The following is a 25,207-nucleotide window of genomic DNA, read 5'->3' as shown; positions in this document are numbered from 1 at the left end:
GATTTTCGTCCGATGAAGGAAGACCCTTTCTAGTATAGCCACTGGCTCTCCTGGCCAGTGGTTTGGGTATCTTCGCCAAGCTAGATAGCGAGTGTGGGTATTGATCGTAACAGACAAGACAAGAAGAATAAAAAAGAAGATAAAGAAAAGATATAAAAGATAGTCCACAATTCAGCAGACAAGAAACAGGAAGTAACAACAGAACTCCCAACGTCCGAGTGAGTGCCGTATGCTCCGACCGCACCCGCCTTATGTGTGACCCGAATCCGACCCAGTCCATTGATAAGACAATTTGTGTGTGAAAGTGTCATTAATCTGACAACAGGGATAAAATGCATAAACCAACCGGGTGTCCCAAAAGCACTCGCTTCGTAAGTCGTGAAATGAAGGGGAGCTCCTTGGAGGAACTCTCAAGAAGATCAGGTGTCGAAATTAAAAGGGTATAGAAATCAGATCGACGGAAGTGGGCAGTGGCCCAGGCGGGAAGAGAGCCTAGCCTTCGTCCTCACCATCGTCTTCGTCCTCATCTTCATCCTCTTCGCTCGTGCTGTGACGCTGCACGGCACCTGCCTTGTTCTTCTTGATAGTCGGTGTTCCCTTGAGTTGTGTAGATGATGCCTTGCGCTTGGGACCAGAGCTGGCGGGCTTGGGAGGCATGGACGCATTTTCCTTGTTGCCGTCTTCACCCTCGCCTTTTCCGGCTGCGTTGTCCATCGCAGCCACCTCTTCTGCGGTCAAGAAGCGACCGCCAGGACCACGCGGACGACGCATGGCGTGGTTGTGCCTAGACTCGTGTAGGTATGGCTTTCGTCCCTTGGATGTCAGCCTCAATGCATCCTCAAGTTTCTGTCGCGCGAGACGCCTTTTCAAGATGCGATGAAACTGTTTAGCGTTGACATAGAGTGGCGCCTCTTCTGGTTGTGCACCTCCAGCAACAAGCTCAGGCGATTGTTGGTGCTGCGATTGCTGGGTCATTGGAGGGACAGAGGGTCTGGGGCCGCCATGGTTCATGACAGGCTGAGGCTGCTGCATCGCAGGACTGCTGATTTGAGTGCTCATTCGCCTTTGTTGCATCTGAGTCGGGGTCATCTGAACTTGAGATGGGAGCGCGTTGTTCATCGCGTTGGAAACGTTTGTTGGGGACCGTGGAGCGACGCGTCCATCACTCTTCATCTGCGACACTGACATGCGTGGAGATGCGCGCGGGTCTTGTGCTAGTTGACCCGAGATGGCGGTTTGATCGTAGTATCCGGCTGGACCTGCAGCAGCTGCCGTAGCCAACGCGGCAGCCTGTTGGTGCTGTTGCTGTTGAGACGGCATGTATGGATTTTGCATACCGGCCATGTAGGCCTGATGCTGAGGGAAGCCCATCTGCGGGTGGTGCTGGGGATGTGGTTGGCCGTTATGCGCGAAGTTGCCATTCGATGGAAGGATTGGGGACGACTGTTGCTGTCCGAATTGCATCTGTTGCGGGTTGGGCGCGGGCGCATGCCCATGGAATTGTGCGTAGTCGGTCATGGCTGTCTACAATGCGTAGATTGTAGTCCTATTTGCGTGAAGACGAGGTAGCGAGAGGCTCGCAGTTGAGGCGCGTAATACAGGCAGGCGGTCACGTCGCGGCAGGGCCGATACTTGATGCGCTGTCAATGGCCAGACGTGCTTGAGGCGAATTCGCTAGAGCGCACGGCTTTGGCTTCCAGGATTGAGGCGCAGCAGTGGTGATTGGACGTCGAGGGGCAGTGCGCGTTTACAAATGATGGAGTGATTTGTCGAGGATGAAGCTGCACTCTAGAGGCCCGCGCCGTAGTAGTGGGGAAGAGCCGTTGCAGGTATTCACCAGTCACGAAAGGAAGATGAGAGTCGCCTACAATAACTGTCAGCCAAATCCAAAGAGCATTGGACGCTGTGCTGGCGGGGTGGGCGATTGGAAGGGTTGATGCGCTGGCATATGCATGCGCGGTGAGCTAGTGCGCTTACCTTGTTTCGTCAGTTGGCGGGCGTCAAGGTCGTATTGCCGGTCTGAATGCTCTTCGGGTTTGAGGTCTAGGGCGACCAGCGAGCGGACAAATGTATATTGTCGTTGCGCAATGACAGCTTGGGCAGCGGCGTGGTCCAAGTAGCGGACAGAACGCGGGATACAAAAGGCTCGGTGAGCTTTGCGTTGCCTTGAATGCGACGTCAGCCTCTAGCATGTGAAGTGGAGGCAAGGCGCGAGAATGTGTAGCACCAGAGCATGCCGCATGCCTGTAAGCCGAAAAGGAAAATGAGAAGCATAGCGAAGAGAGGTAATACAGTCTTGCGACAGTGACGGGAGTGTCCGAATGGATGCGCCGTCGCTTGAAAGCGCTTGATTGATGGACATGGTGATAACCAGTGATGCATAGAGCGACGGGAATGACTTACAGAGGTGCTTGCGTCTTGCAGGAAGAATGGATCCCGTGATCTGCCGCGCTCTATGGCTGAGGAGATGATTTGCTGAAGGCCACCGACAGGTCTTAACTCTTGCCTGACGAATGCTGAGACGCGAAAGCAGGCAGGGCCCTTTTGGACGCAAATCAAGTTGCGAAGGAGCTAGGGTGCGTTCTTCTGCTGGGAAAGCGCGAACTTCGTGCCTTCTGTTTGGATGTGAAAAGATGGAGAGAGGAATGGTCCAATCAAGAATCTGAGGAGGCGGCGCGGCTGGCTATTAGTCCGAGTCTGAGAATTCGCGCCAACTGAAAGAGGTTAGCTTTGTGAGGTCCAAGTCAAGGCAGCCACATACTGCATCTGGATCTTCTGCTACGGCACAACAAGACTGTATGCCGCTCTCAGACGCAACGGCAGAGGTGAGTGCGCATGTCTGTTTACTTCTGTTTCCTTCTTGAGTTTGTACCTGATGCTGGATCGTGGCTCAGAATGCATACTATTCGAGCGGGGTCGCGACGCAAGAGCCCGAGGCTAACCTTGGAAGCCGGACAGTGACGCTCGTGGAGAACGCACGTCCCCTTTCCCAGCCTTCCAAGGTTCGCACGGGACCGCCCTTCTCTCCTCACGTTTACCGCCCCTCGAACAGCGATACTGCATTTCCATGTCTAGACAAATCAGAGCCCACACCATCTGAAAATCACCTTGTATAGCCGAATGGGGGCGTCAGCGATGCTGGCACATTGCGGGTGATTGGCGAGACATTAAAATTGCACCCCAGTGCGGAGGACCCGTCGGGCGCCAAACTCTGGACGCGCTCTCGCCAACCTTGTTCAGAGAGACTACTCGTCAACATTCATGATTTCATGAGACCACGAGATGTGAAAGACCAGCTTTTTCACTCGTCACAGTGATACCCAGTAGGGCGCTCCCGCTTCGGACAGGGAGTTAATTGTTCGAACAGCTACCCTCCCTTGTGGGAGCCCAAACACAGCCATTCCGCTATGCTTCACTAAGCCTCTGAACGCGCTCCCGCTCGACTAAAAGCCGCCTCCCACGTCTATTGGCCCAAGTCCTGTCTCGCGTGCGTCTCAAGAAACCGTCCAACATGATTTGGATAGCTTGATGCCATGGAGTACCACGGGGCAAGCTTCAGAATGAACAGTATTACCTCTTCCAAATCTGCATAGGTGCACTGCCGTCACATCAGCTGTAGCATAAGCACAACAGTATGCAGATGCAGGTGGGCCAAAGTCAGACGTCCGAGCTTGCGATCGTCACATACAAAACAAAGGAAAGGCGCATGTTGGACTTGGAAACTGGGCTCTTCCAGCCGAGACGCATACGTCCCTGGTCTCAAGGCCTGAAAACCAGCCACCGATTTCTCCCGTGTCGCACATCGCTGCGTCATCCTCAATTCCACGCCTCGGGCCCGCGACAGTGGCTCGGCCGCGCCGCCAAGTCACACCACTTTGCTGATACTTCGGCCCATCCCTAACATGTGCTTCCGTCCGCGGCTGAAGACGGATGTCATCTGGAAGGCAACCACTATATGGAATATAAGGGGCAATAACTCCTTGCCCGGACATTTGCTTCGCGTTGCTTCGGCAAACCCGTCAACTCTAATGTCACCCAACCCTACCTCTGCTGGCATGTTGTGGGGAGTTTGGGTAGTGTCAACCGTTGTTGCATTTGTTCTGGACTCTGACCGCGATGCTATGATTACATTTGTCCAGGTTCCACGACACTCAATCAAAAGCCTCACTTGTGCCGTTGCATTTACGCGAGATGTGATCCCCAGTACCAGAACCGTACCGATGTAGCTCGGCTACATATCTGCCAGCCCTAAATCGCAGCGTATCAGTTTCGATTGCTCATCACGTTAATCTAATCAGGTTACATCTTCCGCTGACGTGCATGATCCCCTCCACGCGTTCATCCTTCGTCTAACACAAGCTTGATGTGCAACACACGAGGGCTTTTACGGCAAGTCGGCATTTGCAAGACTCGTCGTCACCGCACCACGCTTCATCCCACTCTTTACAGCATTCGAATACCGAAAGCCTGCCTCGATAGCAAACTAATCAGTGGTGTTATCTTGGGTTCTTGCTAGAGTTCAATTCGACTGCTCCACATGGCCCTATCCGGACACCTGTAGCCGTCCGTTTCGCGTTCCTCTTCGGATCAGGCATTTATCGTCAGCACAATCCGGATGAAACCAGTGCTAGTTGGCAAGGGAACATCGGTGGAGTGCCTGTCGCGTGCGTCACTATACTCGTTTCATCTTAATCTTGCAACACAGTGCGGCTCTTGCAGTCGTCGTTGATGTGCGATTCGAATCCGCCCCATCGCAGATCCCCCAGACGTTCGACATTGCGCCCGCGTTCCCGCATCGTGGCAACACCAGTCATGGTCGTTACCAGCAGGTGGGGGCTCACTGGCCTGTAATCTAGTTGCTCCTGCACGTGAACCGCCACTGAACACGGCATTTTACGGCTGCCGGTGTGCGATAAATTTATCAAGGTTTCACGGACATCTTTGATTGCCAAATTTTTCAAGGGTTACAAAAAGCACAATATTCGACTATTACTACACAAGCCGTGTCGAGGTGACCAACCTGGCAGATATGTGGCCAGTTATCACAATTCTGATGTCATGCATTATGTATCTGCGGTCCGTCGGTAATTCTTGACAAGGTTGTGTTTCGTCTGAAGTCTCTCTCCCGTTTGCGAACTGAACATGCGCTACACATCTTAATTCAAAAGACTTCTACGAACGTAGAGCAGATCGCATACGCGGACTCAGAAATTTGCGCGGTGAACATTGGACCAACATTTTCCCCCAAACTTGCTCCATGTCGAGGTTCATCTCTTCGATGCCTTTGTCGTCTGTCACGGACGTAACGGCGAACGGAGCGCTTGTGATTTCGATCTCCCCTGCCCTTTTTGGCGTCCTGCCATTGGGCTTATCGCTGATGATCCTGCGGCGTTTTGGTGTGCGCTCGTCGTAAACACGCCTCTCTTCACGGCTCTGGATGTCTTTGGCAGTGACATTGATCATGTGCGATAATGTGGCGGCTCAATCGGCTGCAGGAAGATAAGATGCAGATCTTCTTGGGTCTCGTTGACTAGCTCTCTGAGTATCACGGTGACCTCCCACGTCGCTTCCTTTGCCTTTTGGTCCAAGTTTTCGAGCTTCCTGGCCTTGGTATCTTCTCTTCTATGAGCTTGACAAACTGCTCGTAGTCGATCTGGGATAGATCCCAGCGTCTGATGAAGTCTTTCTCAACGTATGTAAGCGTCTCATATGTAGCCTTGTAAAGTATTATGTCGGGCGCAGGCTGGCAGTCATAGGACTTGAGATGAGGGCGCGCTCAGTGGCGGAGGCTCTCGTGGGCGTGTTGTTGAGTTGGCGTACGGAATCGGCGGTGTGCGTGTGAGTGAGGTAGAGAAGATGACACTCTCCTGAGAGGATATGCTGGTAGAGAATTACTCCTTTGGATGTGTAATGGCCATCTGCACATTAATGACCCCAGGAAGTCTCCATGTTAGGACTTGCATTTGGTTGACGTAGGTTCTTTCTGCAGAAGCCGCAATGAGTTGGCTGGAGAATTTCTCTTCTCTCTCCTTTGCAAATGCCCCCATCTCAGTTTTTATCATCCTTGGGGATACATCGGTAGGGCGATCGCTCATGGCATGCAGCGGAGCATCTCTGTTGCTCTCGGCACTCGTCGCGGGTCTTATTGGCGAGATTGCACTCCAAGATGAGGTGGCTTGGTTCGTAGCACCACTCACGGCCACAGAGGTGACTTAGCTCAATCATGCTTGCGTCGTGTTTGGGGACTTCGGCGCTGGATACTATGTGCACAGATTTAACATCCAATGTTGTAAGGTAGTTTATCCATTCCGTGAACGAGACTTGGCCGACAGCAACTTTGAGCATGAACCGCGCGGATATCGTTCGTAGAATCGCGTCGTGCGAGGTATTGCACCGAGCACAACAATTCTTCGGGAACTTGACGCGTAGTCTTTGACGAGGGAAGAGTGTGCATTGCTTTGTGGAGATGCCGTCTCCGTCGTATGATGCATTGATGTCTACGCGAGTAAAGAGATCGCGATGTACAGCTTCTTGGTAGATTCCTGATCGCAGGACGAGACTGAGTGCCTACAGATGTGGACGTTAGTATATGTATCACATGTAATTCGTACAGTAAGACTTATCTGTTTGTGGACTTCAATGTGAGATGGTTGGAGAAACGAGAATACATGGCAATGCATTCGTTTAAAGATGCGAGGGTTGGCGGCCAGTGGTAGACTGTTGGTGTGCTCGTATAGACCTTGTTTTGACAGCGGTACTAGTCGTAGTTCTTCATAGAGAGTCTTTGTAGTGTTCCCGTGTTCTCGAGCGCTGATTCCTAGGCAGCGCGATCGACACGAAGGGATTGGAAGACGTGGTTGGCGAAGGCAGATGTGAATGGTGTGTCGGTGTTGTCGTCCATCGCGACATCGTCCTGTGGCTCTTCGACGCGGTCGTCTTCGCCTCTGTCTCCGGTTTTGTCGCTGGGATGAGGCTCAACGAAATCGCTCAACGCCCGCGGATCTGTAGGCGGGATGTTAGCGGTGTCCAGGTGAAGTCTACCTGGGTAGCTCGAATCCGTAGGCACGTAGCATCTTACCAGGTATATTTCCGGTGAGGGTAAACCTGTTAGATGAGAGCGCAGGCAGGCTTGACTTCACTGCTGGTGATCGCGTTGGCGGCGCTGTGGGCGCTGTGGACAAGAGGTTAGCAAGATCTGAACAGGTTACGCAATGCAGATCGGAGGTTTGGGGGACTTGCTGTCCAGTAGGCGTCTCAATACTGAGTCTTCTCCGGCCTCAATCGCGAATGAATAGAGAATCCATGGGTCAGATGCAACATCACGCCTTCTTCCACGCCATCAACACTTCAAGCTCATAAATATTGGCGCAGTGACGATCACTCCCACCTGCAACTCTGTCTACCTTTCGGTACCGCCGATACTTCCATCTACCGACCCATCTCTTTCATCAGCAAACCCATAACTTCCAGGCTATCCACCTCTTCGAACGGCAATCCCACCTTTCCAAGGCTCACGGTCAAGGTACTGGTTACATTGCCTCCCAACAGACATCCACTAACATCTACAGTTCAGCCCCGAATAAGATATCGCACGCCTATTTCCAGCCAGCTCACGCCTCGCGCGCCCTCATCTAGCACTGGCAGTACTATGAACCCCTTCGTCGGCTGCGGTGTTCCCATGGCCAGCGATGCCTCCATAGCCAGCGGTGCCTTCACCTTTGGATAGTCACGAAACAAAGGGAAAGTGGCAGTGTCACAAGCGGGTCACCACGGCAAGCATATTGAAGAAACGTTTAACAGCATGCAAGACCTGGAGCTTGGCATGAATCGAGTCAAAACACAAAACGAAATGATAATAAACAACCAGATCGCCATCGCTCATATCTTAGCCGACTTGATGGATGGCATGAACCTAGACCGCCGCGATCTCTTTAACAGTTTCAGTTTCGGAAGGGGTTAACTTGAAGTTACGCTTGGAATTATATCGGGTCAATAGAAGACATACTCAGCAGCACCAGAGCAGACCAGGAGGAGATAACACTCAACGAGCATCATATTCAGAGAGTACTTCTAGCTATCAGACAGTCAATCCCTGTTCCTGTACAATCCTCTCTCCCTTTGTATGTTCAGGTGCCGAGTGGTAGTTCTCTTAATTTCAAAGAGTGGATTCGATAGTTCTCTTGTTTCTGACTACGTGCACATTGCAAGAATCACCCATACTCTACGGTGTGCTGCTGAGTGGAACAGCTACTGCTGTAGTTGGCCGCACCAACATCTAGATCCGATACCCTCGGAGCATCTGAAAGGATACGTGAAGCTGATGTACTGGACGGAGACAGCCAGTCGCAAATATCCTCAGGATCCAGTATCACATCCACAGTTTAGGGGTGCAAGCTCTATTGTGAAGATGCGCATGTAATGTATCGAATGAACGCGACGATAGCTGTCTGGACCAGACAGCTCCGATACTCGCAGGGTGAACCTTGTGAATAGTAGAATGTATGCTCAACACAGACCAGCCTATTTTTTCCCACCGTTCTTTTTCCAGCCCGCACTTCTGCTCTTTCGTCCATTGGCACCCTTCTTCTGACCGCCGCTGCCCTTGAACTTGAGCCCACTCTTGCCCTGCCTCTCACTCGCCCTGTGGCCTTCAAACACGAAGCCCTCTTTTGTTTGTGCCTTGGCGACCTTGCCCAGCATCGATCTAGCACGTCCCTGCATCGACTTTTGCTCCTCAGTCAACTTCTGCTTGTAACCAGCACCAGGCTTGCCGCCCGGCTTAGGTGCCTTGGATGGTGGTGGACCTCTCGGCTTGTCCTTGTTCTTCTTCTCGGCTTTGCAACGTGTAACACGTAACTTACGAGGGAGCATAGGTGGGAACATCTTTTCGTTAAGTTGCAGCGCGGCTTCAACGCCGTTCTCATCGACGAACTGGACGTAAGCGAAACCCTTTCCGACTCTTGTCTTGGCATCGCGGACTACGCGCACGCTCTCAATTTTCCCGCATTTGGCAAAGTTTACCCAGAGACCTTCTTCGATGTCGGAGGCGGGCTTCTTCTTCTTGGGCTTCTCGCCTTCTGCGACGGGTGTTTGGGACTCGTCGTCTACGAATGGAAGGTTGCCGACGAAGACACAGCGGCGGTGATCAACCTTCATGGGATGGGCTAGTGAATCGACGTGAAGGTGGCGGTTGAGCAGCATAGAGCCGTTTAGTTTCTTGACAGCTTCTCTTGCGGCTACCTTGGTCGTGTAAACAGCATATGCGTTCGTGCTCTTGGTAGTCGCGTCTATGATGTCCTTGGTTGCAAAGGCAGCGCGTTTGGGTAGCGAGGGATCGAGAGCCGTTGATCGGAAACGTATCGACTCGATCTTGTGCGGGGGCTTGTTATCGGCAAGGTCGGGTATGAAGGACTCCAGATGCTTCTTGAGAGCCTTTTCTGCGGGCTTTGAGCTTATGCACTCAACCGAGACGTTGCTTAGGAAGACAGTGCGCGATGCCTTCTCCACCTCGGCTACGCCCTCGTCGGTCTTCTCCATAAGCGACTCATGCTTGGGAATTGTGATGTCTTCGGCCTTGTCCGCGCCCTTGGTCTCTTTGCCCTCATCTTCTTCACCCGAAGACTCGTCCTCGTCGTCTTCGTCTGAAGAGTCCTCGTCCTCCTCTTCCTCGGTCTTGCGCTTCTTCTGTCTCTGCTCCTCCTCCTTCTCTTCCTCTCGCGCTACTTTGCGCATATATGCATCCTCGATCTCCTCCTTGTCGCCTCGCTTGCGCTTCTTTGGCTTTTCCTTTGCGCCGTGCAGTACGGCTTCACCCAGTTTTGCTAGCGCGGCCTCGTCCTGAGACTCAGAGTCGTCGCTAGCATCGGACATGTCCTCATCTTCGTCTTCGTCTTCATCCTCATCGTCGGACGGCAAGCTTTCGGATGCCGAGCTCAGTTCCGCATCGTTCGCATCGCCTTCATCTTCGCTCGATTCTTTGGTCGCTTTCGCTTGTTCGCGCGCTTGGTACCGTGACTTTGGCGGCGCTTGAACAGGTCCGGCCTGGACATCATTAGCAATTACTCTTTTGTACAGACACATGCAATCAACGTACACTGGTAGCAAACAGCGATGCTAGCGCCGGGTCAAACGCCTTCTTGTCGACTTTGATGAGTGACTTGTCGGACTTTTGACTCTTCTTGGGCGTTTCGGTCTTAGCCGAGCGTTTGTCCTTTGATTTGGCCATTGCGACAATCGAGATGTTGATGTTGGCGACAGCAAGCTCGTCAAAAAGTTTTGGTGGAGACCCTTCACGACGGACGCGCGCTAGGCTCAGCTGGCTCATGCAGGCGGCAGAAAGTCACCGCCCGGCATAGGGCAGTGCGGTCATTTGCACGCCTCAGGGCCTCTCCCGGCTGTCGACCCGCTTCAGAGCGCAGTTTACACCATCCCGACCGAGCTGCCCTCTGCATTCACCACGCCCACACCCATGCCTGTCGCTGTCCTGTGTTTGCTCTTACACTCATACAAACATCACAGACCTGCCACCCGGTCGCTCCTGCCTGAGACGTCCCCACACGCTCCCTCGACGCCCGCGTCCCTCACACCCGCAGCACTGTTTTTGACCGCTCGCCGGGCCCTGCAGCCTCCACCCCAAAGAACGCCCATATCGCATCGCGAAGGCCCATAACACCTTCTACGGCATATTTTTACGACATTGGTCACGAGGTGAGGCTGTCTTCGGCGTGGGCGCACTATGAGCGCGCCCGAACAGACCAGACGGAGCACCTCGAGAACAGCTCTCGGCCCCAGCGAGGACGTCGCGCACACTCAAAGTACGTTGTCACCTTCTCTATCCCGACTCCGATGCGCTTTTTCGGTTTCCCCAAGCGCGGCACTGCGCCTTGGAGAGACTGTCGATCTTTGCGTCAACAACCGAGGCGACGACGGCGTCGCGAACTTGCCTCTCTCACCGCGTCTATTACCCACGTCGTCCGAACCTGCACCATATCTAACAGACCCTCCCAGGTGCCACTTCGACCCTCACAACAGAACTCTCTGACCCCACCTCCACAACCTCTCCCTCCGACCACTCTGCGCCAACGCAGGTACCCACACCAGCTGACCAAGACCCCACTGCCATCGCTGCTGCAATGCTGTCCACCATGGCAGCCCCGACTACAGTGCTCACCGAGTCTCTGCCCGCAGAGCAAGCTCCAAATGGCTTCGACGATGTCGCCGACAACGGCTCTAGCAGCTTGAGCGAGCTCGGAGACGCATCGGACGACCAGTCAGAATCAACACCACGGCCAATCGCAGTAGCCGATATGGATGAGGATGATTCAGAGGCCGAGACCGAGCGACTGGACAACACGCCCCGAAAGTTCGCGCGCACGGCGACGGAGACGTCATTACTCTCTGAACCCATCCACACAAGAACTCCAAGCAAGCTCGCGCACTCCAAAACCATCGAGCACGACGATTCCGCCCCACCCACGCCATCTGCTGCTACAGACGATGTGACGATGAGCGAAGCACCTACAACCGAAAACCCTTTGCATTCTCTTTCGCTGATCGCAGCGTCAGAAGCGGCGAATCTCGAACACGTGGGCATGAAGAGAAAGCGCAGCAGTGCCGAGGGAAGCCCAGTGGACGAGCGCGAAGAGGAACCGTTACGGAAGCGAAGCGTAAATGCGAAAGGTTCGGCGCTCGATGGCCTGGCGGATGCCGCAGCAGACAGGCAGGGGCAGATGGACGCGGACGAAGAGCTCGAGAACGCCGAAGAGCACCTGTCGGCACTGGCTCGCGAAGAGCTGGAGCTCGAGGAGCGACAGGCCAACATTGCGGCGCAGACTGTCAGTGAGATGGCCACTGTCGCGAAGCACACAAAACCAAGGAAAGGTGGCAGAAGAGGGAAACGGAAGACTGAGGACCCCAGCTATGCCTATGCTGAGACTTTCACAGCAGCTGAAGCCCATGAGGCTGAAGCCGAGGGCGAGCACGACGACGAAGACAGCGCAGTGCTCGATGAGGAGGTCACTAAGAAGAAACAGGCCATCGATGAGCTTGCAAAGATCGAAAAGAAGTTTAAGCTTTTCCGAGAGAAGTAAGTAACCCACTCAAGGTGCGACCAGAAGGACAAGCTGCTGACTACTGCCAGATTATGCGACGAGCAGATAGCGCAACTCGAACGGGAGCTCGAAATGCTCAAGCAGCCCAATTGCGTCCACCCCGAGTACGTCGCCATGATCAAGTGTGTAGACGATCGACGCGCCGACAAGATCGCATACGAGACAAGACTTTTGGAATATAAGCAAAAAAATCTCGAGATAATCACAGCAGCAGAGCGGCATCAAATGCACAGCCAATACTTCCAGACTGTACGTCACATCCGCGAGGACATTCTCGAAGAGTGCAACCAGCGAGTATTCGAACTACAACGCGGACGACGCCAGCTTGGTTGCGACGAGACTGAATACATGGTGCGATTACCTGAGAAGCGGTCCGACCAGATCAGACACCAAACAGCATACAACCTCGAGGTCTCCATTCTCTCAGGTGTCGCCAAGTACGTCGGGTTCCCAGCCGCCCCAGACATCAGCGCTGCGCGACCAACAGAGGTTGACGAGGATCTTCGAGCAATGAAGGTAAGTGGCTGAACGCAACTGCTAGAGAACTAGCAGCTGATTCGGCGCGGTAGATTGCAACGCGTGCTCCAGTGCCGCCCCCTTCGTTCCGCACCTACAACAGAACGACAACAGCGGACGAGGCAGCCGCAGAAGAACAGTTCCTCGAAAGTACGCCATGGGCCAACCCGCGACATCCTTCACACCAGGAGAGCCGGTACCCTCCAGGGCCGTCACGCGTACCTAGCTACCAGACACCAGCTGGTCAGCGTCGAATGGTCGATCTCTCAGCTCCCAACGGATCTGCCTCCACAATCGAAGCGAACTCCAACCCTCCGTCGTCGAATGCTCACAACGCCAACGGTCTGCTAGGCGAAGCAGAATCACCGGTTCTACACATGAAACGCGCGCCGGTCGATCATATCACATACGCTGAGACACCTGGCTCTGACCCTCGCACTAACATGGGCGTTCTAAGCAGAGAAACCTACGGGATAATGTCAAGTCCCGCGGCACAGCATATGGAGATACCCCACGAGCAAGTTGGGCCACGCTGGGTTGGCAGTATGCGACCCATGAACGCAGAGCCAAATACCGCTCCAGGACCACCAGGCGCGGCCCGACCAGATGCGGCGCGTGCACCCCTCACACAACGCAGTGGTCTCGGTACGATCAGCGTTGGCAGCGGCTTATTCGGACGGTGACTCGAATAGGCCACACTGAACCATTGTTCTCATATCTGTTTTTACTATCTTTTGCGTCATACCAGCAAAGTTTCATTGGGCGGCGTTTTCCTTGCGTTAGACTTGGGTTTTGCATCCACAGCGGGCTGGCAAGGTAACATGAGCATGACATGATGGGAGGTATAATCCCTTGGCGTTACCCGCGGGCAGGCAGTCCAGTCCTATCTCCGCTTCCATGTATTACCTCCCATGGAGGCTATGTCTATGTCCCTTTTGTTTCGTTATGTTCGTGCCCATACTTTAGACTCTTGGTGAGCGGGCTGTGCGATGAGCATGTATGGTTTAGGGAATGACGGAGATGATACCTTTTGAGAGTCGCCTTGAGCGTAATCAATGATATTCTATGCATCAAATTTGTTCGTCTTTGCGTTCGTGATCATTGCTGTTGTATTCAAGATCGGACTTGGGGAACCTCACATAACTTTGAAATGGTCACTTCTCAAGACAGAGACAACATTGTTCGTCTGTTCCTCTTTTTTTTTCTAACTTGAGACACTGGCTTAGAAATTACTCGGGTCCATAGGCCATGTATTTTGACCCCTTCCACATAGAGCAAAACCATCGTGTTTGTTCCAAGTTTTCTTGATAAACCATGCATGATCTCTTTGTCCGCTTTTGCTCTTTGCTTCTCACACACCTCACGTCACCTTATCCGACTCTGGAAATGAGCATCAGACAGCCTTGTACGTATTTCAATAACTCTCAATCACTTCTAACATGTGCTTATACTAAGGGTACCCCTCATCCAACGGAATAGATGGTGTTTTGCCCAACGTACCGGTATTCCAAAGGTGTAAAGTCGATGCAGAGATCGGATCAATTGGTCCTTGCGACGCGAGAAATTGCCAAGGAGCAGGAGACCTCCTGTAAGTGGAGTTCTGATCTTTTGGCGGCCGAGAGACAAAGGCCATGCATCATCTGAACTTAGATTTTGGTGAAACAAGTACTGAAGAGAGTGTGCGAAGAGAAGTATTGGGTTATAGACACGGAAAACACAGCTTTCTAGACCCCCAGACCCGTAGAATCTTGATCATCGACGATGGAGATTTTCTTTGGAAATACCAGACATATACATATTTCCGATGTTGCGATATGTTCGAGACTGGCCATGCGTCTTTCACACGTCCATGGTGGCAATCACTGCACTGCTTGTTTGTGAGAAAGAGAAAACGAGACATGATGAAATTTGGCGTGCGTTTTGCTCTTACAAGACATACGTCTGGTTCTGAGAACGTTCCAACGTCACTCTGATAGTCTTTGAGACATGGTCGCCCATGCGAATGAGACCTGGCCTTTTTGTAATGAGAATTGGATGTTGGCTTGTGCAACGAGAAGTAGAGCGACATGATGTATTACAGGGTGTTCTGCGAAGTGTGGGCTAAGGGATAGCCGCCAGCTAAATCGTGGTGAAGCATGCCCGCCGGCTTAGTCGCCAGGATTTGGCAGATCAATATACTTATTTTGAACTGACAAAGACCAAACGTCATTTGCTAGGATGGATCTACTGTGCTTTGAAATGCGGTGCAGTAGCGGATCAAATTCATACTGGAAAGTTTACCGCGAGGCGAAGACGAAACTAGAGTGAGTCAAGGCGCTTGATCGTCGTGATCACGTTGCGATATGGCCACGAGGCACATGCGTCAAACTGGAGATTCCATGTGACAGCCTGGAAAGCTCCAGCGACAACTTGCATGTGTCGGTTCATAGCGGTTTTGTCAAATTAGCTTTTCGGATGTGCAATGATGGATGTGTGACCGGAGATGCGGCTCGTAGTGAAGTGTTGTAGGGTCTCTGTCCCATCAATTACTTACATTCCCTTCTGAGATCTGCCCTCTATACTGAAGAGAGACAATACTAGTTCACGATAATATCGGCATGGTGATACTTACTTCTGAACCCAGAGAAAGTTTGATGGGGGGAAACGAGGAAAAGAGGGGAAGAGGAAAGTAGGAGGCCGGTTTCTACGTCATCGTGGAATGCATCAGCCACTTGAGAGTATGGGTTTTCGGCACATGACTTCGGTATACACTCGAAACTACCGGTAAAGCTCGAGCTTTGTCGATCATGAAGAACGGCTGCTTGCGAATTTGCTCGCCAAACACGAGAAGATAGTCACCACTAGGACAAGTGGAACCCCAGAGTCGAGGCGACACGGGTAGCATTACTGAAGAGGTTGGTAGTCTTGGGTTCGTCTTGGGTTGGTATTGATCGTGAGTCTCTTTTTGCCGGTGGTAGGAGTCAGTACACATATGGTGTAGAGGCAGCTCAACGTTGAAGTTTTGATTGCTAGATGCGGTCACATATAGACATGGAGTCTCGAAAAAGGGTGGCCTATGAGGGCTGCAAGACCAAAGGAGCTGGAAAATCAATTGGATGACTCTCAATTAGGAAGTACCAATGGCAGCTCCTTGCAACGTGGTCGATATTGAACTTGCATATAGAAACGGCTTTGGCTAGTCACCCGAGGGTAGTGGTCGCTTTCGTCAAGCCCACGTTGTGATCGTCAGCCCCTGGCAGATGCCGATGCGTGATGCCGGTGACTGACCGTTTGGTACAGACAACCGAGAGATCGACCCGCGTAGATCCGAGGGTGGTAAACGAAGACCACGCGAGTGAGTTACCTATGTTTGAGTAAAGGCAATTGCCGATGCCTGCGTTGACCGCATGTCGTCACGCGTGGCTCTGGAGATACAAAGTTTGGTTACCGAAACGTTGGCTCGTTGCAGAGGTGCGGCCCGAAAATGACAGCTAGAGCTGATTTACGGCTGAGTGGTGTGGGGACTCAGCTTGCATGCGCTTCTCGATAGCAGGTTGCCTAAGTGTCATAGGGTAGGATCTGTAAGGATTCTTCTCCTGAATCAGCAGCACTCGAAGATGTCTGGTGGCCTTTGCTACATAGAGATCGCCGAGCTCGCCTAGCTGGACGACGACACATGCGCGGAAAATGCCATCTGCTAACGTGTTAGTCAAGCGTAAGGGTGCCACTGCGCTGGAACATGCAGAAAACTTTGGATGTGCAGTCGGGATGCTTGCGCCTCCTGTACGCAATCCCGACGATTTGCGCCATGATGGCTGGAACAGAAAAGCAAAACCGGAGGGTACCGCGCTCGTGATCTGGAGAGTACGACGTCGGACCGACAACGAACCAGCGAAGTCTGAAGCGCGCCGCACCTCCTTCGCGAAGCATCGTGATCGCGAGGGATGCGCAGGCATGTTTTGCTTGAATCGAGGAAGAGGCTGCGAGTCAAAAGTCATGCCATCGCAACATTGCCCCACTAACATCGACTCAGGAAGTCAAGATCCTAAGCATCAGTCGTGAGGAAAGGGGACAGCGGACGCAATAATGACGGAGCTTCGCGCAATCGCATGGGTCTGTTTCGAGGGTGCATCAGGTATACCTTGTAGGGCTGAGGTATCAGCCGGGATATGTTTTGCAACCATGTCATGGAACATTGATGGATTCGAGAACTTCTTCCGCGGCCATGTTATGGAGTAACGTCGGTGTTCAGAAGTTCTCACACCAACCAATGGCTGCAAGAGACACGATGCTTCGGACGTGGCTCAAAGATTTCGGAGGTATAGCTCCTAGATCATTCAGATTTTTCCTGGTGCTCACTATGATTGAGAGCATCGCTTCTTAGCTCGGAAACGGCGAGATTGCAACCGTACCAAGAATCTGCTGATGCTCAACAAAACGGCCGGGTCTTCAAGGTTACCACAGACCTTGGGTATGCCAAAGAACACGTCCCATACCTTGCTGCGACACAGTGGTATGGAACGTTAGCCGAAGAAATGGCTGTTTCCAGGCCGTTCCTGCACTTCGCAGTCTCTCGCGCCAGTGACACTCAGACCAGCGCCCAAATGACATGTGATGAAGAGCGGCACGTTTACAGGCCGCTCTGATGATGGGTAGTAGGACGAGCGTCGTGAAGCACATGGAAAGGCTGTATCCTGCCTCGCGTATCGCAAATACCGCATCGGTCTCCACAAGTCGATCATCAACGTTGCCAGAGTCAGTGAACATGATCTTCGAAAAGCAAATGGGCCCCCATGTGATTTTTCTGAGCCGCGAAGAGTGCAGCGGTAGCGGTCGAAGCTCGGCGGCGGTTGACGTACGCGAGGTGGAGCAAACGGCATGCAGGCGCGCTAGTGGCGTACGCCAAGCTGTTTGCATGTGCACAAAATCGCTCGTCTGTGGCGTTGCGGAACGAGCCACCATCTTTGGTCAACCTACCGGAATCTCGGAGGCTTCGATCCATACGGAAGCAAACATACTATGGCAGGAAGGATATGCAACCGAATGGCGATGATCGGGAAATTCTCACATTAGTTTCGTACATTCTGTGCTAGCCAGGCAGATAGATAAGGTTGCTGGTAGCCAGGGTGTTATACAAAGGACGTGTCTCCTTTCCTGGACCTCATGAGCGACCTGCATATTAGGCGAAGTCCACTTAGCGTCGACAAACCGCTGTTCCTGAAAAGTATGACCTCCGTCGTTGGTAGCGTCTGCCCTGTGAAGCGTCAGCAAGGGCCCACTTCGACTAGTCTGGGGCAGCACCTCCATTCGCCCTGGGTTTCAGCCGAACCATTGGTGGTGTTCAATAATAATGGAATCTAGTGCAAGTCCTTCCGTGAATATGCCAGGGATCATCTCTACGGCGAGACATACACCTCTGGTACGGAAGATGCATGACCCTCGAAGAGCGGCACTAGAGGCGGTCCAGCCCCACTGTATACCTCAATCTGCACTTGCCGTCCACCATGCCCAATGGTTAATTGTACCTGCAGTTATTCCCTTCCTCTATGGTCTCATATAGAGCAGGCCCCGGAAACTAACCGACCAGGCCTGACATTCTTGACAGCTCTTGATATTCTCCGGCCTCCCAGGGAGTTTATAGTAAGGGTCTGATCCGGACCATCGCCGTCTTTTTCATTCCGCCTCACACTTCCTGGCCGTTCGATCGTACACGAAGGTCGTGTGCGAGTACGAAGAAGGATGAGGCCAATTCATTTACTTTTCCCATTGCTGGCATGGGTACAGCTGGTAGTCGCTCAGGAATCGGCTCTACTGGCGGTGATTGAGCAACTTCCCCAATGCGCGGTATGTCCAGCCGGAACAATATTTCCAGCACCTGTTGACTGTTTCTCAGCAAACGTGTCTTGCCACTGCAGTTGCACAATCGCCAATACAACATACAGACCAGGCCTCCGTATGCGCGGATGCTAAACTGCAAGGCGCGGTAGAAGCTTGCGTGTTGAAGTCATGTACATTGAGACAGAGTTTGAGTGAGTGCTTCGAACTCCGTCAGCATGCTTACTGTTACTGACTGCGGTTCTTAGCAACCAAAAACGTTACCGCAACAAGTTGTCACGCTCCGATCCGTTACTCTGGCGAATCAATTCGTGTATCCAACTTGATTCTTTCGATCGTCACCGCCGTTTGTGCGCTCTCCAGGATCATATACAAAGCTGTTTTCTCTGTCGGTGAACTTGGCTACGATGACTACAGTGTCTTGGCCGCACTAATAGCTGGTGTTCCATCTGTGGTCATCATCGATAGAGCTATTGTTCCCAACGGTCTAGGACGAGATGTATGGACCGTCAGCTTCGAACAAATCACCAACTTCGTCAGATATCTTTACGCTCTGGAAGTCCTCTATTTCATTCAGGTCGCGCTTCTGAAGCTTACGCTTCTATTCTTCTTCCTGCGGATATTTCCGAAACCCAGCATCAGGCGACTACTATGGGCAACCATTGCCTTCAACTGCCTTAACGGTCTTGCTTTCACGTTGGTGGCTATCTTTCAATGTCGGCCAATCTCTTTTTACTGGACCAAATGGGATGGAGAAGGATCCGGCCAATGTATCGACATCAACGGGTTAGCCTGGACAAATGCCATCATCAGCATTGTCTTGGATATCTGGATGCTCGCTTTGCCCTTGTATGAGGTGTTCCACTTGCAGCTCTCCTGGCGCAAGAAGCTTAGCGTCGCTGTTATGTTCTGCGTCGGCACATTGTAAGTTACACTTCTAACGGCTTACGAACGACTATGACTAACTCAAACCTCAGTGTGACCATCATTTCAATCCTTCGTCTCTCGTCTCTCGTCAACTTCGCAGCCTCATCCAATCCAACATGGGATCAAACAGATGTCATAAACTGGTCCAATATCGAAATCAACGTTGGCATCATCTGCGCCTGCCTCCCTGCCCTACGCGTCATACTCGTACACTTATTCCCTAAGATTCTCGGCACGACCAAGGCTACAGAACGACCTTACTACGCATATGGTAGTCAAAGTCATGGCATGAAGAAGGGCGGTAGTGCGCTGGCCAGTGGTCCAGGACGATCGGCCGTCTCGAACGGCGCGCGAGACCCAAACGCTATCACATACACCAAGACCTTCGAAATACGGCATGCAGATCAGGATGAGCAATCACTTGTGCAAATGGAGATGGACCAGTTTGGACCCCACAAGCCGAAAAATACGAGTAGCAGTACTAGTATTTCGAGTTTCTAGATACCACTTATTAAACATGCCCTGATTCTCATCTCAACGCTCGGCACTGCGGCTCTTCTTACACACCAAGGACGTGATTTATGGCACACGTCGACATTGGTATTTTGCAACCATGTAATCAGATGCGGTCTCCTCAGTGTTGTAACGGTCGCTATGTGTATCAGATACCGTACTTCTTCAGATCCTCTGCAGAGCCGGAGTAACGGACCGTCAACTCCTCGTCTTTCTTCACATCTCGGAAGGTCTTGAATACTTCCTGCTCCAGCTGCTCGTCCCAATGCCTCCTGACATTCGGGTGGCTTTCATGATTGAACATCGATCCGGTCAAGAGAATCATTCCAGTTTTGCTAAACGAAGCCTCGTCATCGAACACATCAGAGTTTACGCAATCGACGAGTGTATCTAAGGGCCGGTGGTGGGTGTGGTCTCTATCATCCGTGAATGGCGTTTCATCAGGTCGCGCGCTGTACAAGAGCAAGATGGCTTCCAAGGCTCCTTTGGGCAAGAGGAGCAAGATTGGAGGCATAAACTCGCGGTATGGCATGACCAGCAAGGGTGACTCCTGCAAACTGATCTCGCCAGCTTTGATGTCGCGAGTCTCATCGACCCCGCGCCCTTTGCCTTCAATGAAGACTATCTTGTAAGGCGCTCCAGTCGGTGATCGCATGAATGCGCCAGGGCTCTGGCCGCCTGTTGCGTACTCGTCCCACGCGCGACTGATGCTCCGGTATATCGCTTGTTTCAACTCTTCTGATGGAATGAGCATCTCATTGAGTATTTTGCGTAGTTTGGACGGCATCGGACGTTTTTGATGCGTCTGTAATATCTCATGTGGTGCGGGGGCGTCGGTGAAGCAATGGTCCAAGATGTCCTTCTAAGGACCCGTTAGGCGGTAGAGCTCCAGGACTTCTGACTCGCCCATCTCGATCGTGAAGAGACTGAGTCGATAAGAAGATAGGTTCCCACAGAGGTGTTGGCCTACGACTATGTAACGGGTACGCAGTGTTTGTTGGAAAAGACGATGTGTGGCATCGCTGCGCGTCTATCCCTTTGGCTCGGCCCAGATGAGGTTAGTTCCCTGGTGCAGGATCTTATACGAAGGAGTCGCATCCATTGATCCTTTTGTTCATCAAAGTGGTTGCAATACTCTGCCACTATGCTTTCATTAGCAGTAGGCAGTGAATCTTTGTTTCTCTAGCTCTGGTTACATGATTGTAACCCGCACACCATCGGCAAAGACACGTCCCTCGCGGTGATCGAGATTCATTGTATTGCCCCGAGGTCCTCTTCGCCATGCTTTCGCCATCGGGTCTGTCATCGCCGTTTTGATGTATTCGGCAAAGTTGAATTGTAAGAATCGTTTTGCAGTGTATGGTACTGGGAAGGCTGGCATTGCGGGCAGTGGGCGGGGGATTGAGCCGATGCACACAGCCACTGTCATCTGCACCTCGGACGGTTAACGCAGCTGTACCGTTTCTACCTTGCACTTCCTTATGTCTAAGGAGACGAAGAGGTCAGCTACCAGGAAATGCGCTTTTTGCAACAATACAAAGTATTGCCAACCGAGCTGGAGGAAGATGAGTTATTCATAGCCGCGATGAAGATGTCTGCCGGACTGAACATTCTATTGGATAGCAGGGCGATCCAGAGTCGTACCGGCTACTGCAAAATCCAGGAAACGGCCAACATCGCAAGAAAGAAAACGTTGGATTATTTCTGGATAGACACTTGTTGCATTGATAAGAGCAGCAGTGCGGAGTTGCAGGAGGCAATCAATTCTATGTACCGATGGTACCGACAATCAAGCTTCTGTGCTGTACATCTGGAGGGTGTTGACATCACGCATTACAACGGGCGGGTTGACTTTGCTACGATATTACAATCTTGTAAATGGATCACTAGGGGTTGGACCTTACAGGAACTTATTGCACCAAGGACGCTCATGTTCTACGATCAAGATTTTACTTCTGTCCAAATCTGGGGAATGTATAACGGATTAGCAAAAGCTACCGGAGTCTCAGAATACGTATTGAGGACCGGGGATTTGAGCCGGTCGTCTGTCGCCCAAAAGATGTCATGGGCAGCTACTCGTAAGACGACTCGAATTGAAGACCGCGCGTATAGTCTGATGGGTTTGTTCGGAATCCAGATCCCCATGTTGTACGGTGAGGGCGAAAACGCGTTCAGTCGATTGCAAGAGGAAATCATCCGGACGACTCCCGACGACTCGATCTTTGCGTGGAGAGCGGCTTGGGGATCGGCCTCTAGCTATTGCGGATTGCTAGCAAAGTCGCCAGACGTGTTCGAACAATCGCAAAGCGTTGATCGAGGTCGTAGCACGTTTGCTATGTCAAATTTGGGTTTGAAGATCGAAGCACTATTGTCTCCGGAATACGCCAGTGAAAAGCGATTTCGCGAAAGCCGTTTGCCAGGACGTGCGGGTGCCGATCCCATCCACTTCCTTGTACTGGATGCAAGCCAAAATGGGAGAGCAATTGGTCTACTTGTACGAAAGCTGGAATTCAGCTTCTATGCTAGAGTTGCACCAAACAGATTCCATGACGCAGATGAGTCAGTGCTGGAGCGCCAGACACTATATTTCGAACATCTGCTCCGAATCCCAAGGCAGCTCACGAGCTGTGCGATGCATTGTCTCTACTTCGAGTTCGACCACTTGAGATACCACATACTAAGCGTACAACCTCAAGAACTATGGAATCCAGATCGCAAAGAGCTTTCGATCAAGTTAGCGTGCATGCCTGGTAGATACGACCCTATCTTCTACCAGAGCTTTTTTGGCATGGTTTGGCTTCGTTGCAACAGACCTGGCAGTGCGCATCCATTCTCGTTATTCTTTGCACATGATTTGACAACCGGACGATTTTGGGCTAAGCTGTTGAACTTCGACCTCACCCCACATGAGATGGAGTGGCATAATGCAATCCAAGATACTGAGATTTCGAGAAGGTATGAAGAGACTGATGCCGCAGAAAAATCTCATGAGCTGCAACTTCCTTGGGGAGTTCTTGTCGAAATCAACATTCGTGCGGGCTTGCGTCGAGGCTTGATTTCATATATTGTCCGTATATCCTGAAATAGGAAGCCCGCTTCACAGCTGGTTGGCTCGTTGCGAATCTCTTCGCCCTTATCGTGCTCATATGTCCGGCTATTTGGCGATCCCGGTCAGCAATATGGATGGCCGATTCAGCCAGCGTATCTGCCGTAACCGACTGCCATTGGACCGAACGCAGAACCCCAAGACTCTGGATGGCACACAGAGCGAAGACCGCTTTATATGCAATCTGGCGTATTATCTGGAGATCGTGGCCGGAGACGCGGATGGTGCCACCACCCGCTGTCAGGTACAACACGTGCCGGGCTAATGCGGTCATGACGCAACGCATCCTGGCTTCTAGAAGACCGTCTCAATTCCGGAAGGCCTTATAATGTCAGCTTTCTGCTTCTCTATAGCCATCGCTCAAGATACCGCTTCGACATGTCTATACTTTTGCCGCTTTACGTGTACCCAAGCGCGGGCGCCTGGGAACCGCTATACACAGCGTAAGCGTATCCACCTCGAGTATCGTTACGTACTGACAAAACCCTAGAGCAAAAGCGCATAGGAATGTAGACTTTAACGTCATCATCAACCCCTGCTCTGGCCCTTGCATGGGATCACTCCCCGATCAAGTGTACCTAGATGAAGTCCCCAAACTACGAGCCTACCCAAACATTCGCACATTAGGATACGTTGCAACAGACTACGCAGACAAACCTATCGAAAGCTTATTAGCAGAAATCGACACCTACGCGCGCTGGCCCCAAGTCACGAACATCACCAAGATGCGCGTTGATGGAATCTTCTTAGATGAGACACCGAGTACATTGGATGAAGACGATTACGAATACTTAAAGACGGCGAATCAAGCGATCAAGAACAACACAGCATTCAGCGACGGCTTCATAGCTCATAACCCTGGCCTGATACCCACGTCCATCCTCACCTCGCCCACGGTGCTCCAAGAATCCTACCTCAACCTCACCGATCTCACCGTCGTGTTCGAAGAGACATTCGACAAGTGGCTGGATAGAGACGTCATGGTGCCATTGCAAGCACACAAGATCCGGCGCTCGAAGCTGGCAGTCATACTGCATTCTTTGCCGAATCTGACTGAAGAGGTGCTGGAGTTTATGGTGCAGCAGGTTGAGAACACGGCGGATTGGGTTTTCTTGACGGATAGTGCGGACGACTACTATCACACCTTTAGCACGATGTTTGGGGATCTAGTAAAGGCGGTTGATGGGAGTAGTTGAGTGGAATAGAATGACTCAAACGTATGTGACACTGGGAGTGGCTGTAATTCGTGCCGAATTTCACTTTGCTGCATACACGCAATCAAAATGTAAAAAAGAAGCAGTTTCTAAGACTATGTATACTTCTGCCTTGATGCCCCTCAAAAGATTCTTCACATTAGCAGGTTCAAAGCGTTGCTTGCAATCACTGAGATATCGTAGTAATCCTTTGCTAATGCCAAATCGGAAATTTGCCCTACGGAGGTGTCTTGACGTACCTTTCCATCGGCATGCAGGTATCTCCATGCATTCCCTGAATTGAGGTGGGCTCGAAGCGCTATACATGTAGGCGAGAGTTTTGGGTCGAAGAAGTTGTCTCCAGTCAGGAAAGCTGCCTGTCCATCGCTTTTATATTTCTTAAGGAGCAAGGCGACCACGTCGGCGAAATGCTCCCACAGAGCGAGTCCTCAATCGGTCGCATTTGGCTTTGTGTCGTCGCCTAGTGAAAGTCCTAGGCGATCCATAATGATGCCATGGGCCATCTCATGTGCTATGCTACTACTCATTAATACCTCGGTAATAGAATGTTCAAGTACGGGAAGGACAGTATCTTACATATCGTCGCATAGAGCCGTAGCTGGTGTTGCCGTCTCCAAACGCAGCCTGGCCCCGAGATAGCTTCCACACGCCTCCGATAAAGTCTTTGCCATGATCATGGAGAGCCCACAGTGGCTTTACGGGGGACCGCGCTCCGCCACGCAGATGTGCTTGTGGGTCTTTCTTTGGTTGTGGTGAAGCAGCATTGGAGCTGCTTAAGGCTTCTCGCTCTGTTGGCGATGAACAGGATGTAGCTATGTCCGGCGGAGAGGGATAATTGTGCCGCCACCATTCATACTGTATTTGACGACGAGCTGCTTCGCCTTGCTCATATGGGATCTGCGGATGTTCCAGATATCACTCTAGGAACTCGAGTGATGGATGAAAACATTGCATGGTTTTGTTTGTGGCTTGATATGTTGCAACGCGCTGTGATGAGTTGTGACGCT

General features: G+C 51.9%; 7 protein-coding genes across 7 annotated transcripts; 4 read left to right on the top strand and 3 right to left on the bottom strand.

Moving 5' to 3' along the window:
* Window positions 1-386: 386 nt before the first annotated feature.
* BKA58DRAFT_103701 (transcriptional activator HAP2) lies at window positions 387-1,967 on the bottom strand. The gene has a single exon (XM_046163790.1). It carries the CDS (start codon window positions 1,516-1,518, stop codon window positions 493-495), a length of 1,026 nt encoding a protein of 341 aa, XP_046029649.1. The 5' UTR covers window positions 1,519-1,967; the 3' UTR covers window positions 387-492.
* Window positions 1,968-8,520: 6,553 nt separating this feature from the next.
* Window positions 8,521-10,225, bottom strand: BKA58DRAFT_308724 (nucleolar protein 12; the record flags this gene model as incomplete). Its single annotated transcript, XM_046167215.1, has 2 exons — window positions 8,521-10,041; window positions 10,094-10,225. The coding sequence occupies 2 exons, from the start codon at window positions 10,223-10,225 to the stop codon at window positions 8,521-8,523; spliced, it is 1,653 nt and encodes a 550-aa protein (XP_046029648.1).
* A 510-nt stretch (window positions 10,226-10,735) lies between these two features.
* BKA58DRAFT_436510 (Sds3-like-domain-containing protein) lies at window positions 10,736-13,309 on the top strand (the record flags this gene model as incomplete). Its single annotated transcript, XM_046173415.1, has 4 exons — window positions 10,736-10,814; window positions 11,008-12,085; window positions 12,140-12,626; window positions 12,680-13,309. The coding sequence occupies 4 exons, from the start codon at window positions 10,736-10,738 to the stop codon at window positions 13,307-13,309; spliced, it is 2,274 nt and encodes a 757-aa protein (XP_046029647.1).
* A 4,946-nt stretch (window positions 13,310-18,255) lies between these two features.
* Window positions 18,256-19,948, top strand: BKA58DRAFT_103455 (uncharacterized protein). The gene is made up of 4 exons (XM_046163784.1): window positions 18,256-18,449; window positions 18,499-18,634; window positions 18,689-19,364; window positions 19,418-19,948. The coding sequence occupies exons 1-4, from the start codon at window positions 18,345-18,347 to the stop codon at window positions 19,866-19,868; spliced, it is 1,368 nt and encodes a 455-aa protein (XP_046029646.1). The 5' UTR covers window positions 18,256-18,344; the 3' UTR covers window positions 19,869-19,948.
* Window positions 19,699-21,032, bottom strand: BKA58DRAFT_103531 (uncharacterized protein). Its single transcript, XM_046163788.1, has one exon. The coding sequence runs from the start codon at window positions 20,665-20,667 to the stop codon at window positions 20,029-20,031; it is 639 nt and encodes a 212-aa protein (XP_046029645.1). The 5' UTR covers window positions 20,668-21,032; the 3' UTR covers window positions 19,699-20,028.
* Window positions 21,033-23,163, top strand: BKA58DRAFT_103457 (uncharacterized protein). Its single transcript, XM_046163785.1, has one exon. It carries the CDS (start codon window positions 21,397-21,399, stop codon window positions 22,960-22,962), a length of 1,566 nt encoding a protein of 521 aa, XP_046029644.1. The 5' UTR covers window positions 21,033-21,396; the 3' UTR covers window positions 22,963-23,163.
* Window positions 23,164-24,212, top strand: BKA58DRAFT_103458 (Spherulation-specific family 4). The gene is made up of 2 exons (XM_046163786.1): window positions 23,164-23,429; window positions 23,477-24,212. Exons 1-2 carry the CDS (start codon window positions 23,365-23,367, stop codon window positions 24,180-24,182), a joined length of 771 nt encoding a protein of 256 aa, XP_046029643.1. The 5' UTR covers window positions 23,164-23,364; the 3' UTR covers window positions 24,183-24,212.
* The last annotated feature ends 995 nt before the right edge of the window (window positions 24,213-25,207 follow it).

The sequence above is a fragment of the Alternaria rosae genome (genome assembly GCF_020736505.1).
Source record: "Alternaria rosae strain MPI-PUGE-AT-0040 chromosome Unknown BKA58scaffold_2, whole genome shotgun sequence".
Classification (NCBI taxonomy): Eukaryota; Fungi; Ascomycota; class Dothideomycetes; order Pleosporales; family Pleosporaceae; genus Alternaria; species Alternaria rosae.
This window is presented reverse-complemented; position numbering and strand designations above follow the sequence as displayed.

Coding starts and splice junctions, on each gene's coding strand:
- BKA58DRAFT_103455 (XM_046163784.1), top strand. CDS start 18,345: ATGAGGCCAATTCATTTACTTTTCCCATTGCTGGCATGGGTACAGCTG. Junction 18,635..18,688: donor TACATTGAGACAGAGTTTGA/GTGAGTGCTTCG, acceptor TGCGGTTCTTAG/CAACCAAAAACGTTACCGCA. Junction 19,365..19,417: donor ATGTTCTGCGTCGGCACATT/GTAAGTTACACT, acceptor CTCAAACCTCAG/TGTGACCATCATTTCAATCC.
- BKA58DRAFT_103458 (XM_046163786.1), top strand. CDS start 23,365: ATGTCTATACTTTTGCCGCTTTACGTGTACCCAAGCGCGGGCGCCTGG. Junction 23,430..23,476: donor TGGGAACCGCTATACACAGC/GTAAGCGTATCC, acceptor ACAAAACCCTAG/AGCAAAAGCGCATAGGAATG.
- BKA58DRAFT_103457 (XM_046163785.1), top strand. CDS start 21,397: ATGCGCTTTTTGCAACAATACAAAGTATTGCCAACCGAGCTGGAGGAA.
- BKA58DRAFT_103531 (XM_046163788.1), bottom strand. CDS start 20,667: ATGCCGTCCAAACTACGCAAAATACTCAATGAGATGCTCATTCCATCA.
- BKA58DRAFT_103701 (XM_046163790.1), bottom strand. CDS start 1,518: ATGACCGACTACGCACAATTCCATGGGCATGCGCCCGCGCCCAACCCG.